Genomic DNA, 14,160 nt, shown 5'->3' with positions numbered 1-14,160 from the left:
GGGGCCACATGGCACACACCCTGGAGGCAGCCCGGTTCCAAAACGAATGAAATCACTTTTAACCCGGTGTATCCTTCCCTCATCGGGGTAACCCGGGCCAGATAATCGAATCCCCTCAGTGGCTGCTGGCTGGTGCTCTCGACTGTCTGCTGCTTGTGAATGAAACGCCATTTGTAAACAGTTCTTGCTGGTGGTGTAACCGCGAGACTAGCGGAAAAAGTCGAACAAGGCGAAGGAGACAACGGAAAGTTACGAATTATGAACATGCTGTGCCCCCACCCCTTTTCAATATGGCTGCCGTATCTACACTCTCCAGTAACGCTCCGATTGGATATTGACTCGACTCTATCTTAATGCCTCTTACTTTTTGACTTTATCAACGATATTTAGTATCAAATTCAATCTGAATCTATTACTCTCCCTTATTTTATTTAATGCATTAGCAAACCTTCACCAACCACTACGTCGGGCCTTTTCCCCCAAAACAACCAGGTGCCAACAATTCGTATCCATCAACAATTTCCAATGGTTTGACTACACTTTTCCTTTGTTATTTTCTTAATGAACGATGTGTGAAAACTGCGCCGAGCTGGTGGAGGTTTTAAATGAAAGTAAGTGGAAAAAATGTATTTAATGTTTTAGTGCCGTAGTGGTCTCCTAATGCTAGCTAACGTTAGCTAAGTTAGGCTACCTGATGGAAGCTGGACAGCTAGCTATCGTACCCGGTTCTCCACTAGCCAGACAGCTGCCAATGTAAGGCCTTGTCTTGAATTAATGATCTGAATGTAAATGGAACCTTGTCTGCAACTTTGAGGCCTGTCTCTGTCAAATCGCTGCAGGATGAAGGGGATGCCTGAGCAGATTTAACTGGCTTGCTAGCTGGACGAGATTCTGAACATAATTTAACTTAGTTAGCTAACTAATTAGACGGGGTTGATGCCATTGTATGTTAACTTGGTTAGCTAACTTAACAGTTTGGTTAACTGCCTGTATAAATGTGGTTTGACATGTATTTGGCCATAACAAATGTTTGCTACCCATTGCATGTGCCTTTTTTTTTTGTCCGAGACGAGAGAGGTTGAAGTGGTTATGTTGTGCAGGCGTGTTCGCTCTTTCTAGCTAGCCTGTCTGGTTGATATGTTTGTCAGTTTCACGTTGACTAACGAGTTGTCCAACGTTAACTAAGGTTAACTCACTGACTAGCCAGCTAGCTATGGTCAACTGGCATCAAAACGGACTGATTTAGTTTTCATGTTTGAGTTGCCACAGGCGCTGTAATATAATTTTGCCAGATTACAAGCAAATGTTTAGCATTGTCGGCTAACGTTAGCTGAGTAATATGGGCTCACTAGTTACTTTACGTAAAATACATTAAGCTAGCTAGCCAACTAGGCATGTAACGTATGCCAACTATGACTCATTTGAGTTTTTGTTTGCTAGTTAACTATTATAAGCTTGTTCTTAATCAAAATAAAATGTGCCTACGAATGCCATTGGATATATTTCCTAGTTAAGATTAAAATTGACAGTAACGTTAGAACAGATTATTTGCTAGCTACGAGGTAACGTTAGCTAACTAGGCCATATTGCTTTCATAACGGGATATGGGAGCGAATAAACAAAGGCCCATTTTTTTAGGGCTACGTCTCTTGTTTCCTCCATTGCATTTATAGCTAGTTATACGTCTATGAAATTGCAATGGTTTGTATGTGGAGTGTGCTTGTTTTACCTAGTTAGCGAACTGAATATGGGAATGCATTGGCGACGGTAGCAAGAAGACACTGCTGACAGTCTGCCTTGTGGCCTGGTGTACTGTGCTTCATGCCATATGAGTTGTTTGCCATCAATAATATGGGATTTTGCATTTTAATCTTAATATGTTTGTTTACTAGTTAGGATGTCTTGAGTTTTATGTCTTACACCTATTTTCAGTCTGATATTAGTAACTAAACGTTTGATTTGGTGACTTGGACAAGAGGGGAGTAATCGTTTTTTAAATTGTCTCCATGTTTTGGGAGGATATCCAAACCCACATGGTAAAGCAGTTGTGGGTTGATTATTGCAGGACCGCTTTGAAAGGGGGATCATGATGGTGCAGCTCAGGTTCTTTTATCCTGTCAATACACATTTAAAATAAACTAGATTAATGGAATATAACATAACCTATCCCCTCGCGCAAATCTATTATTCAAATGAGCAATGAGTACCACACTGCTCAGATTAATTTGGTGGTTTGTAGGCAAATTACAGAAAGAGAAATGTAGCCTTACTTAAATGTTCTATACATTTCATTTGGCCAATAATCAGTGGACACACATTCCCTTGTGTATTATTAAAGTGTGTGGAGGAGTAGGCTTATGTCACTAGTGTTCTAAAAGGGCCTCCTTTTGTCTTTGAGCAAAACACCCTCTCTCTGGCCCATATGTATGTCTATCAACAATGGTTTTGAAATGGCTAGTAGGCTACACAGTACTATGTTTTCACAGTAGAGCTGCTGTTTTACGTGTGACGGGCAAAACAGAGTACACCCCTGTGTGAGTGTTTGTCGGCACCAGGCTGCCGCCAGTAGAGGTGTGAGGCTGGCAGCCCCATGTGTGTGAGGCTGGCAGCCCCATGTGTGTGAGGCTGGCAGCCCCATGTGTGTGAGGCTGGCAGCCCCATGTGTGTGAGGCTGGCAGCCCCATGTGTGTGAGGCTGGCAGCCCCATGTGTGTGAGGCTGGCAGCCCCATGTGTGTGAGGCTGGCAGCCCCATGTGTGTGAGACTGGCAGCCCCATGTGTGCGTTCACTAGGTGACTCCTGACCCCAAATTTGCTGTAGTGGCATGCATGAAGCCGGGAATGTTTTGTGTGTGGCTGCATGCATGCAAAGGAAGTGAGGGACTTACTGAGGGAATGAAGGGTTTCAACCTGCTATTGAATATGCTGTGCAAGTAAGTCTGCAGGGTGGCAGGTAGTCTAGCTGTTAAGAGTGTTGGGCCAGAAACCAAAAGGTCGCTGGTTTGAATCCCATGCCAACTAGGTGAAAAATCTGTTGATGGCCCCTTGAAGAAGACATTGCGAATTGCTCCTTTAAGTCGTTCTGGATAAGAGCGTCTGCTAAATGACTAAAATGTAACATGTTGTTGCCATTGTCAATCTCCACACACCCTGCTTTAAGATGCTGTCTGGCACTGTGGCCAGCAAGGCAGAGGTTGGTCTTGAGCGTAGATCTCTGGACCAGCTTACCTGCCCACTCCTAGCCTAACACTAATCCTTTGATGTAAAAAGCCAAACTGACCCTAGATCAGCACCTAAGCCAACTAACGTTACTTCCACCAACACAGGCAGTTGAGCTCAGCAGATCCCTGCTGAGTTGTAGGTGTCTATTTTACTTCTCTAATGTTTTTGTTACAAGCTCAAAGCTTTGCTGTCAGAACAATGGCTGGGATATCCAGATCCTCTTATCTGGGGATGATCGCAATGTTTTTGGTACAGGCCACCGAACACAATGTCATGGATTGTTTTATGAAGGGAGCTGGGAGTTTTGGCAGAGTCCAGTCCAAGATTAAAAAAACAACAAAAGTGGTTGAAAAAGGAATAAAGGCAGTCACACGCACAGTTAGGTCAGGGTTAAGACAAGGTGCCCTGGTGAACTTTAGAACCCTGTTTGTTGTTTCCTCATCTCAAGAACAGACCCTAGACACTAGTTCCACTTTATGTTTTCTGTTTCTCTTGGTAGTGTTTTGGCACAACTACAATCTTCACAGTGGTTGTTATTATGCCCTATGCATGATAAGAATGTGACATTGAGGCCTAGGTCAGTCAGGTATGGACACTTTTGTCACAAAGTTTGCATGTAGGCTGCACCTTTTTTTAAATGACACTTCTCCCTCAAACATAACGTGCAATATTCAATGTATAGTTGATTTCATTAGCAATTTGTCTTAAGTCCAACTTTTAGTTAGTAGTGAAGAAAAATAAGTAGCAGTAACTCTTCAAGTATTCCAAAACAACCACAGGTGCTCTTGTCGGGAAATAGTACTAGAAAAGCCCAACAAAAATTATAACCACAAATAGGTCCGAAGTGGCATAGAAAAAGTCTAACGCAAAGCACTCGTGTGGGTTTGTAAGTTAAAAAGCCTTTAATATGTGGGCTAAGTCATTTTGCGTATCAGGGTGTCCTTTTGCTTTTCTTGTTAGTAGCCTTGGCATGTAGGCCAATGTGAGGCGACAATATGGTCCGTTTTCTCTTTTGTTCTGCGAGCAGAAAATAGGCTGTTGGTACAACAACAACAGATCTGTGGTTGAGGGGTGGGTGCGGCTGAACATGATGCGTCACAAATGCAGCCTCCCCAGTGTCACAAATGTTTTTCTCATTTTCACCAGTGACTTTGTGAAAGACACAACTGCTTTGGGGTTGCGGAATAATATAGGCAATGCTGCACTTTCCACAGAAAAGTTAGAGCTGAACTTTTGACATGGCAGTAACCTTCCATTGGACATGCCTTGCCCCACACGTTGCTTACATTTTGTTTTGAGACTGTGTGTGTGTGTGTGTGTGTGTGTGTGTGTGTGTGTGTGTGTGTGTGTGTGTGTGCGCTTGTGTGTCACCAATAGGGATGTGCATGGTTATACAAATATCCTAAAGGACGTTAGTATTTGAATACTTGTGGGAATACATTTTTGCAGCAAGAAAATGTATAGGCCCATTTTAACACAAAGGCATTTTCTAAATTAAAATATCCATGTGACGTTGTTGCATACAAGGTCTGTGAAATTTCAAATGATTAATTTAATAAAATCAACTGTTTAATGAAGTTTTTATGACTTGCCCCATTTAAAAAAAAAAAAAAAGGCCGGTAGCTGTCTGGTAGCCTTCACGTGTCGCTTGTTGTTTATGTTGGCCAATCAAAGAGGCTCAATGTGCAGTGAGCGTTCACTACACATTGAGACGAAATTAAAATACGGAATTAAAAGTTAGCGAAATGATTGGCTACAACGAGCAACCTATAGGTAGGCTTTAGTTTAATTTAATTGGTTTGGGCAGAGGGTGCTACATGTGGCCTCAATTAGCCTAGCTACCTATAGTTTTTCTAGGCTACTCCAGTCAAGACGGGCACTATTACATGGGATGATAAATAACATTGGCTGCTACAAGTTAGCTAGTCTAGGCTCTAGCCAGGCAGCGTCTCTCTCTCTCTGGCCATGTCTAGACTTGACAGTTCATGCAGATTTAGTATTCTGATATAGAGTTCTGATTTAATGGAATTCCAAACATGTCATGCATCTACACCTACATTAAAATGTGTATATGGTGTCCACAGTGTGTCCGGATTCCCTTTTCCAGCGCTATAATCAAATGCCAGTATGCATTCTAAAAACTGTGGACTAGGCAAAATATGGCAACACAGTAACAACTGATGGCACTAGCGAACTACTGTAGCTAACTAGCCATCTAACCTCTGTAGCTTGCCAGCAAGCAACGCTAAAGGGATTACAAACGGGTTAGCATAACTCCAGCCAAACAAAAAATATTTTATTTCATTTATTTCATCGTTTTGATGTCTTCACTATTATTCTACAATGTAGAAAATAGTAAAAATAAAGAAAAACCCTTGAATGAGTAGGAGTTGTAAAACCTTTGACCGGTAGTGTATTTCCTCCAACAATAATGAAAAGGTGCCTCTCGGTCCCAAAACACACGCTTTCTGGAGACTTGTGGGAGGAGTGCTTGCTGATAACATCGCCCACTGTATGCGATTTCGGTAGCCTGTTTACATCCAGACTTAGGAGAAATAGGCACACAATGCGTCCCTGACCATCTCCTGAAGTGGTCAGCCTGATCTGAACACAGTCAGACCGCAAAGCGACTTTTCAATGCGATTTTTCGTATTCTGATAGCAGTAGTCACATGTAAGTGTCAAGTGTAGACGTGACCTCTGCCTGTCTGCTCGCTCTCATCTCACAACAGTGCTCAGGTTAAAAACGTTAGTTTATTTCTAATATCTAATATTCTAATAATGTATGATACTGTTCAAATAGTGAAATGTATTTCTACCCCCATTCCTAGTCACCAACACATAATACAGTAGCTGACTTTTAGCCTGTAGTACAAGCCAATGCTGCTTGTTGGTGTGGAGTACCTGTTAGTTGTCGGCAATGGGGAGCCTTGCCTGGAGCCGTGCTAATGTGGTGCTGAGGCACGTTTCTCACCAGAGGCTTGAGACTTCCATGGGTCAGTCTCCCATCCAGGCTAGAGAGACGATCATCTCTGTTCTCCTGTTGACCAAAGGACCGTTCGCATTGCGCCTCCGGAAATATATTTTGTTGTTGTTGTAGCAAAGTGTTTAACAACCACTATTTCATCTTCAACGGGTCTTGGATAATGCCTAAAATATTTGCATTGCAATTTCAGTTTCCAATGTGTGCTATTTTCTAGCGCCTGGTCACCATATAGGCTAGTAGCCTTTGAACAAGCAGTGTGGGTCAAGTGTCGTGTCCTACACTTGCCTTTTCCATGTACATTGAACTGTACTCACTACCTTGTCTGCTCTCTCTCCCCTCCAGTATCGGATGCAGACAGCAATGAGGGCCTACAGCTGAAGAAGGAGCATGCTTTACGAGTCTTCAGCTACATCAGCTCATGGACCCAGAGGTCAGTCTCCCGCTCTCCTCTGTTCCCCGCATTCATTATTCTTCCATGGATTTGTCCCAAATGGAACCCTGTTCCCTATTTAGTGCACTACTTTGACCAGGTGCACTTCTTTTGACCACTATGTAGGGAAAAGGGTTTCATTTGGAACGTAGACCATTAATATTTAAAAGGGGAGGATATCCGCTCCTGGATAACTCTCTGAAGTCATTATCAGCCATGAATTCATAATTTATTACTAGCGCTAAAGGCTAACCAATGCGTTTTAAGTGTAGCTTAGCATGTAGGCTAAGTAAGGTCACCAGAGGACAAGTAGGTCATAATTGGTTTTTCGGCTTGCTTAGTGGTGGTTTTATTGTTGTTTAACTAGATTGTTTGTGTGTCTATGTGCCTGCCTGCCTGCCTGCCTGCCTGCGCGGAGAAGAGCCTTGAGGAATTGTTGACCTTTCATAGTTCTCCCACTCTCTGTGAGATCAGGGAAAAAGTGCTTGACTGATTAGGGAAAGTTGACTGGAGGCATTCCTCTAGTTTTGCATTCTTCTCTTTGTGTTTCTGATTAGTGGGATCCGTCATTTGTGTGGGATCCTTCATGTGTGTTAATTGATTGCTGTCTTATCAAAATACATTGGGGGGGGGGGGGGATTTCTAAAATAGGATGGTCATTAATATAGTCAGACAGGCGTTTCACATTGCGTTAATGTCACAAGAAACAAGAATTCATGAGCAGAGCTCAAACGATCAAGGGCTGCATTCAATCTAATCCTCCAACAATGCATATTCTGCGTTGTTGTTAATACAACTAAATCCTACTTACATGTCTTATTCAGAAAGTGAGTGAACTGAATATTTTCTGTTGCAAGTACCTAAAACTAGGCTCCTCTTGCTATTTTATTTGAAAATGGGGACAAAAGTATGTTTCTATGCTTTATTCACTTCATTGGAAGTTTGATTGAATTGAGCCCATAGATGAGTCTCTCTAAAGATGGCTGGTTGTTGAGGCCAACACAAGTAGAAGCTACAGTTCACTGCAGTGTGGACCGTGAATTGCCTTTTTATTGTTCCCAAACGTTTAGATTTTTTTTGACCATCCAAATGGAATGAGTCAGCCTCGAACTGTGACCCCAGTAGGAGTTGACTGGTGGGTCTTCGTGATTCGCATTTCACTCAATGCCTCTCGCCACCCCTCCTTTCCCTCCACAGGCAATGTCTATGCTGCTTCAAGGAGTACAAGCACCTGGAGGTGTTCAACCAGCTGGTCTACGCCCTCATCAACCTGGTCATCGCTCAGGTCACCAGCCTGAGGGACCGCCTCTGCAGCACCACCAGCCAACGGGGCATCACTAACACCGGGGACAGGGCCACAGGTGGCGCGGAGGGGCCCGGGTCAGAATGGGGAGGAGAGGGAGGGGGTGGAGTAACTGGAGTAGGGCCACACCCCCAGCAACCTCCCTCCTCGCCTGTTGAGGACGAGCCGCTGAATGTGGAGAGGGATTCGGCGGAGGAGGATGCCGCCGGGGACGCACCGGAGCAGAAGCAGAATAACAACAACCAGAACCCAGTCCAGGGGACGAGCCAGGCCCAGCAGGAGGCCCCCAAGCCAGAGGAAAGTAGTAGTGGTATTGGGGCGTCTGAGGCTGGAGCTAGCAGCAGTACGGACAGCCAGGCCCAGGAGGACATGTTTGACTCGTGGAGCACAGAGGACCGGGAGAAGCTGCTGCTCTGCGCCGCCAAGATCTTCCAGATTCAGTTCCCACTGTACACGGCTTACAAACACAACACCCACCCCACCATAGAGGTAATGGAATGACACACCCTGATACAACACAATACATACCCGAACCCCACTGTAGAGGTAAACGAATAACATGTTTCCCCCGACACAACACCCACCCCACCAATGCAGTAATGGTTTAATATGTACCGCCGACACAACGCACACTTGCACCATAGAGGTAAAAGCATAACATGCGCCCATACACACAACTCTATTATGGAATCAGTATTTACCTCCATGGGGTACTTAATACTTGACAATGACATTGGTGTTCTGTTCTCTAACATTTGTCAGTATACAATATACTCGTCATACTTTCTTTTGTTTCCTCTTTCCAGGACATCTCTGCTCATGAAAGCAATATCCTCGGCTCCTTCTGCGACATGAACGTAAGGACTCCTCTGCCCTCGTTGTTTTTTCTGCTCCGCTGTTTCGTCCAAAAACACAATATTCAATCTGCCTGATCGTCGCTTTGTGTCGGTTCCAACTCTTTACAGCAACATCAACGTCTCTCAAATGGCACCCTATTCCCTTTCTAGAGTGCACTACTTTTGACCCGGGCCCGTATGGCTCTGGTCAAAAGTACTGCACTACATGGGGAATAGGGTGCCATTTGGTATGCATCCTACGTCATCCAGTCCTTTTGAAGCAAAGGCCCATGCCTTAATGTCTGGTCTGCCTGTTTGACCAATCGCCAATCTCCTCCTAGTCCCCTCTTCTCTCTCCTGGGGTCATGTTACTCATCTCAGTGATTTATGACATTTTGGGTCTATTTATATTTTATTGGGAAGCTGCATGAAAAGAGGCATGCCCAACAGCTATGTCCCATTTAGGACTGGGAGAGTAGGAAGGCAGGACTCTGAACACTGTTCCCAGGTTGTTGTAATGGGTTTTCACTCGAGGAGGTTTGGTGGAGGTTTGGTGTAGATTTGGTTAACAATTGGTCCTAGAATAGTTCTCCCTCAGGGGTCCAATTACAAATGTTTCTTTTAGGACTAGGGGAGACAGAGGGAGAAGGCTCTCTAAACACTGATCTCAGGTCCCTCTTGTGGCTTTTCAGGCCAACGTACACGAGGTGTGAAATGTGTCTGCAGTATATTTTGAGTTTTTATTAAATTGAGGCTCATTTCCACCTCCCAAGTACTGTCGATCTTTCCCCGGAGTACAATCATTTGTTTCAGGCTAATTTAATAACTTTCTAACTCATACCTCTCCACCATATTAATTTTTTTTTAATGGGCTTTTAAGAGATATTTTTAGTGTACAAAGTTCATAGTGTGCATCAGACCGGAGTTCAGATTCTGTGCTTAATTGACCTTGCCTAGCTGGAATAAAACCAATGGAATACTCGAATCAAATTGTATTTCACATGCGCCGAATACAGCAGGTGTGTACTTTACAGTAAAATGCTTACAAGCCCTTAACCAACAATGCAGTTTTAAAGTATTTACTCAAATAAGTAAAAAAATGTATGGAAAGATAACATAATTAAAGAGACACAATAAAATAATAGGCTATATACAGGGGGTACCGGTACAGAGTCAGTGTGCGGGGGCACAGGTTAGTTGAGGTAATATGTACAGTACCAGTCAAAAGTTGACACACCTACTCATTCCAGGGTTTTTCTGTATTTTTACTATTTTCTACATTGTTGAAAAATAGGGAAGACATGAACACTGAAATTACACATGGAATCATGTAGTAACCAAAAATGTGTTAAACAAATCTAAATATAGTTCATATTTGAGATTCTTCAAAGTAGCCACCTTTTGCCTTGGTGACATTTTATCACTCTTGGCATTCTCTCAACCAGCTTCATGAGGTAGTCACCTTGAATGCATTTCAATTAAAAGGTGTGCCTTGTTAAAAGTACATTTGTGGAATTTCTTTCCTTAATGCGTTTGAGCCAAGCAGTTGTGTTGTGACATGTTAGGGGTGGTATACAGAAGATAGCCCTATTTGGTAAAAGACCAAGTCCATATTATGGCAAGACAAGAACAGCTCAAATAAGCAAAGGGAAACTACAGTCCATCATTACTTTAAGACATGAAGGTCAGTCAATCTGGAAAATTTCAAGAACTTTGAACGATTCTTCAAGTGCCAGTCGCAAAAACCATCAAGTGCTATGATGAAACCTTTGCTGCAGAGGATAAGTTCATTAGAGTTCCCAGCCTCAGAAATTGCAGACCAAATAAATGCTTCACAGAGTAACAGACACATCTCAACATCAACTGTTCAGAGGAGACCACGTGAATCAGGTCTTCATGGTCGAATTGCTGCAAAGAAACCACTTCTAAAAGACAGCAATAAGACTTGCTTGAGCCAAGAAACACGAGCAATGGACATTAGACTGGTGGGAATCTGTCCTTTGGTCTGTTAATTCCAAATTTGGTTTTTGGTTCCAACCGTCATGTCTTGGTGAGACACAGAGTAGGTGAACGGATGATCTCTGCATGTGTGGTTCCCACGTGAAGCGTGGGGGTGTTTTGCTGGTGACACTGTCTGGGATTTATTTAGAATTCAAGGCACACTTAACCAGCATGGCTACCACAGCATTCTATAGCGATACGCCATCCCATCTGGTTTGTGCTTAGTGGGACTATCATTTTATTTTTCAACAGGACAATGACCCAATACACCTCCAGGCTGTGCAAGGGAAATTTTACCAATAAGGCGAGTGATGGAGTGCTGCATCAGATAACCTGGCCTCCACAATCACCCGACCTCAACCCAAATGAGATGGTTTGGGATGAGTTGGACCGCATAGCGAAGGAAAAGCAGCCAACAAGGGCTCAGCATATGTGGGAACTCCTTCAAGACTGTTGGAAAAGCGTTCTAGATGAAGCTGGTTGAGAGAATGCCAAGAGTGTGCAAAGCTGTCATCAAGGCAAAGGGTTGCTACTTTGAAGAATCTCAAATTTAAAATGTTTTGATTTGTTTAACACTTGGTTACTACAGTGGGGAGAACAAGTGTTTGATACACTACCGATTTTGCAGGTTTTCCTACTTACAAAGCATGTAGAGGTCTGTCATTTTTATCATAGGTACACTTCAACTGTGAGTGACGGAATCTAAAACAAAAATCCAGAAAATCACGTATGATTAAGTAAATAATTTGCATTTTATTGCATGACATAAGTGTTTGATACATAAGAAAAGCAGAACTTAATATTTGGTACAGAAACCTTTGTTTGCAATTACAGAGATCATACGTTTCCTGTAGTTCTTGACCAGGTTTGCACACACTGCAGCAGGGATTTTGGCCCACTCCTCCATACAGACCTTCTCCAGATCCTTCAGGTTTCGGGGCTGTCGCTGGGCAATACGGACTTTCAGCTCCCTCCAAAGATTTTCTATTGGGTTCAGGTCTGGAGACTGGCTAGGCCATTCCAGGACCTTGAGATGCTTCTCACTCCTTAGTTGCCCTGGCTGTGTGTTTCGGGTCGTTGTCATGCTGGAAGACCCAGCCACGACCCATCTTCAATGCTTTTACTGAGGGAAGGAGGTTGTTGGCCAAGATCTCGTGATACATGGCCCCATCCATCCTCCCCTCAATACGGTGCAGTCGTCCTGTCCCCTTTGCAGAAAAGCATCCCCAAAGAATGATGTTTCCACCTCCATGCTTCACGGTTGGGATGGTGTTCTTGGGGTTGTACTCATCCTTCTTCTTCCTCCAAACACGGTGAGTGGAGTTCAGACCAAAAAGCTCTATTTTTGTCTCATCAGACCACATGACCTTCTCCCATTCCTCCTCTGGATCATCCAGATGGTCATTGGCAAACTTCAGACGGGCCTGGACATGCGCTGGCTTAAGCAGGGGGACCTTGCGTGCGCTGCAGGATTTTAATCCATGACGGCGTAGTGTGTTACTAATGGTTTTCTTTGAGACTGTGGTCCCAGCTCTCTTCAGGTCATTGACCAGGTCCTGCCATGTAGTTCTGGGCTGATCCCTCACCTTCCTCATGATCATTGATGCCCCACGATGTGAGATCTTGCATGGAGCCCCAGACCGAGGGTGATTGACCGTCATCTTGGACCTCTTCCATTTTCTAATAATTGCGCCAACAGTTGTTGCCTTCTCACCAAGCTGTTTGCCTATTGTCCTGTAGCCCATCCCAGCCTTGTGCAGGTCTATAATTTTATCCCTGATGTCCTTACACAGCTCTCTGGTCTTGGCCATTGTGGAGAGGTTGGAGTCTGTTTGATTGAGTGGACAGGTGTCTTTTATACAGGTAACGAGTTCAAACAGGTGCAGTTAATACAGGTAATGAGTGGAGAACAGGAGGGCTTCTTAAGGAAAAACTAACAGGTCTGTGAGAGACGGTATTCTTACTGGTTGGTAGGTGATCAAATACTTATGTCATGCAATAAAATGCAAATGAATTACTTAAAAATCATACAATGTGATTTTCTGGATTTTTGTTTTAGATTCCGTCTCTCACAGTTGAAGTGTACCTATGATAAAAAATTACAGACCTCTACATGCTTTGTAAGTAGGAAAACCTGCAAAATCAGCAGTGTATCAAATACGTGTTCTCCCCACTGTACATGATTCCTTGTGTGTTATTTCGTAGTTTTGATGTCTTCACTATTATTCTACAATGTAGAAAATGGTCAAAATAAAGATTTAGTAGGTGTGTCCAAACTTGTCACTGGTACTGTACATATAGGTAAAGTGACTATGCATTGATAATAAACAGAGTAGCAGCAGTGTAAAAATGGGGGGGGGGGGGGTGTTTATCAATGCATATAGTCTGGGTAGCCTGTCAATGCATATAGTCTGGGTAGTTATTTGATTAGCTGTTCAGGAGTCTTATGGCTTGAGGGTAGAAGCTGTTAAGAAGCCTTTTGGACCTAGACTTGGCACTCTTGTACTGCTTGTCGTGTGGTACCAGAGAGAACACTATGACTAGCGTGGCTGGAGTCTTTGGCAACTTTTAGGGCCTTCCTTTGACACAGCCTGATCTAGAGGTCCTGGATGGCTGTAAGCGTGGCCCCAGTGATGTACTGGGCCGTACGCACTACCCTCTGTAGTGCCTTGCGGTTGGAGGCCGAGCAGTTGCCATACCAGGCAGTGATGCAACCGGTCAGGATGCTCTCGATGGTGCAGTTGTAGAACCTTTTGAGGATCTGAGGACCCATGCCAAATCATTTCAGTCTCCTGAGGGGGAATAGGCATTGTTGTGCCATCTTCACGACTGTATTGGTGTGTTTGGACCATGATAGTTTTTTGGTGACGTGGACACCAAGGAACTTGAATCTCTCAACCTGCTCCACTACAGCCCCGTCGATGAGAAGGAGGGCATGCTCGGCCTGTAGTCCACGGCCTGTAGTCCTCCTTTTCCTGTAGTCCACGATCATTTCCTTTGTCTTGATCACGTTGAGGGAGAGGTTGTTATCCTGGCACCACACTGCCAGGTCTCTGACTTCCTCCCTATAGATTCTCATCGTTGTTGATCAGGCCTACCACTGTTGTCGTCTGCAAACTTGATGGTTTCGGAGTCGTGCTTGACCATGCAGTCATGGGTGAACAAGGAATACAGGAGGGGACTGAGGACGCACCCCTGAGGGGCCCCAGTGTTGAGGATCAGCGTGGCAGATATGTTGATACCTACTCTTACCACCTGGGGGCGGCCCGTCAGGAAGTCCAGGATCCAGTTGCAGAGGGAGGTGTTTAGTCCCAGGGTCCTTAGCTTAGTGATGAGCTTTGTGGGTACTATGGTGTTGAACGCTGAGCTGTAGTCAATGAATAGC

At 44.1% G+C, this 14,160-nt stretch overlaps 1 protein-coding gene across 5 annotated transcripts in view; it reads left to right on the top strand.

Moving 5' to 3' along the window:
* Window positions 1-263: 263 nt before the first annotated feature.
* Window positions 264-14,160, top strand: part of LOC106585779 (ubiquitin carboxyl-terminal hydrolase 34) — a 62,065-nt gene continuing 48,168 nt past the window's right edge. For all 5 annotated transcript variants that reach the window (XM_014172436.3, XM_014172427.3, XM_082964757.1 and 2 more), the window contains exons 1-4: window positions 264-611; window positions 6,548-6,635; window positions 7,833-8,427; window positions 8,745-8,795. In XM_014172436.3, the coding sequence (XP_014027911.3) occupies window positions 569-611; window positions 6,548-6,635; window positions 7,833-8,427; window positions 8,745-8,795 (777 nt within the window). In that variant the 5' untranslated portion in view covers window positions 264-568. The remainder of the gene's footprint in view (window positions 612-6,547; window positions 6,636-7,832; window positions 8,428-8,744; window positions 8,796-14,160) is intronic.

Source organism: Salmo salar, chromosome 02, assembly GCF_965601325.2.
Source record: "Salmo salar chromosome 02, fSalSal1, whole genome shotgun sequence".
Lineage (NCBI taxonomy): Eukaryota > Metazoa > Chordata > Actinopteri > Salmoniformes > Salmonidae > Salmo > Salmo salar.
This window is presented reverse-complemented; position numbering and strand designations above follow the sequence as displayed.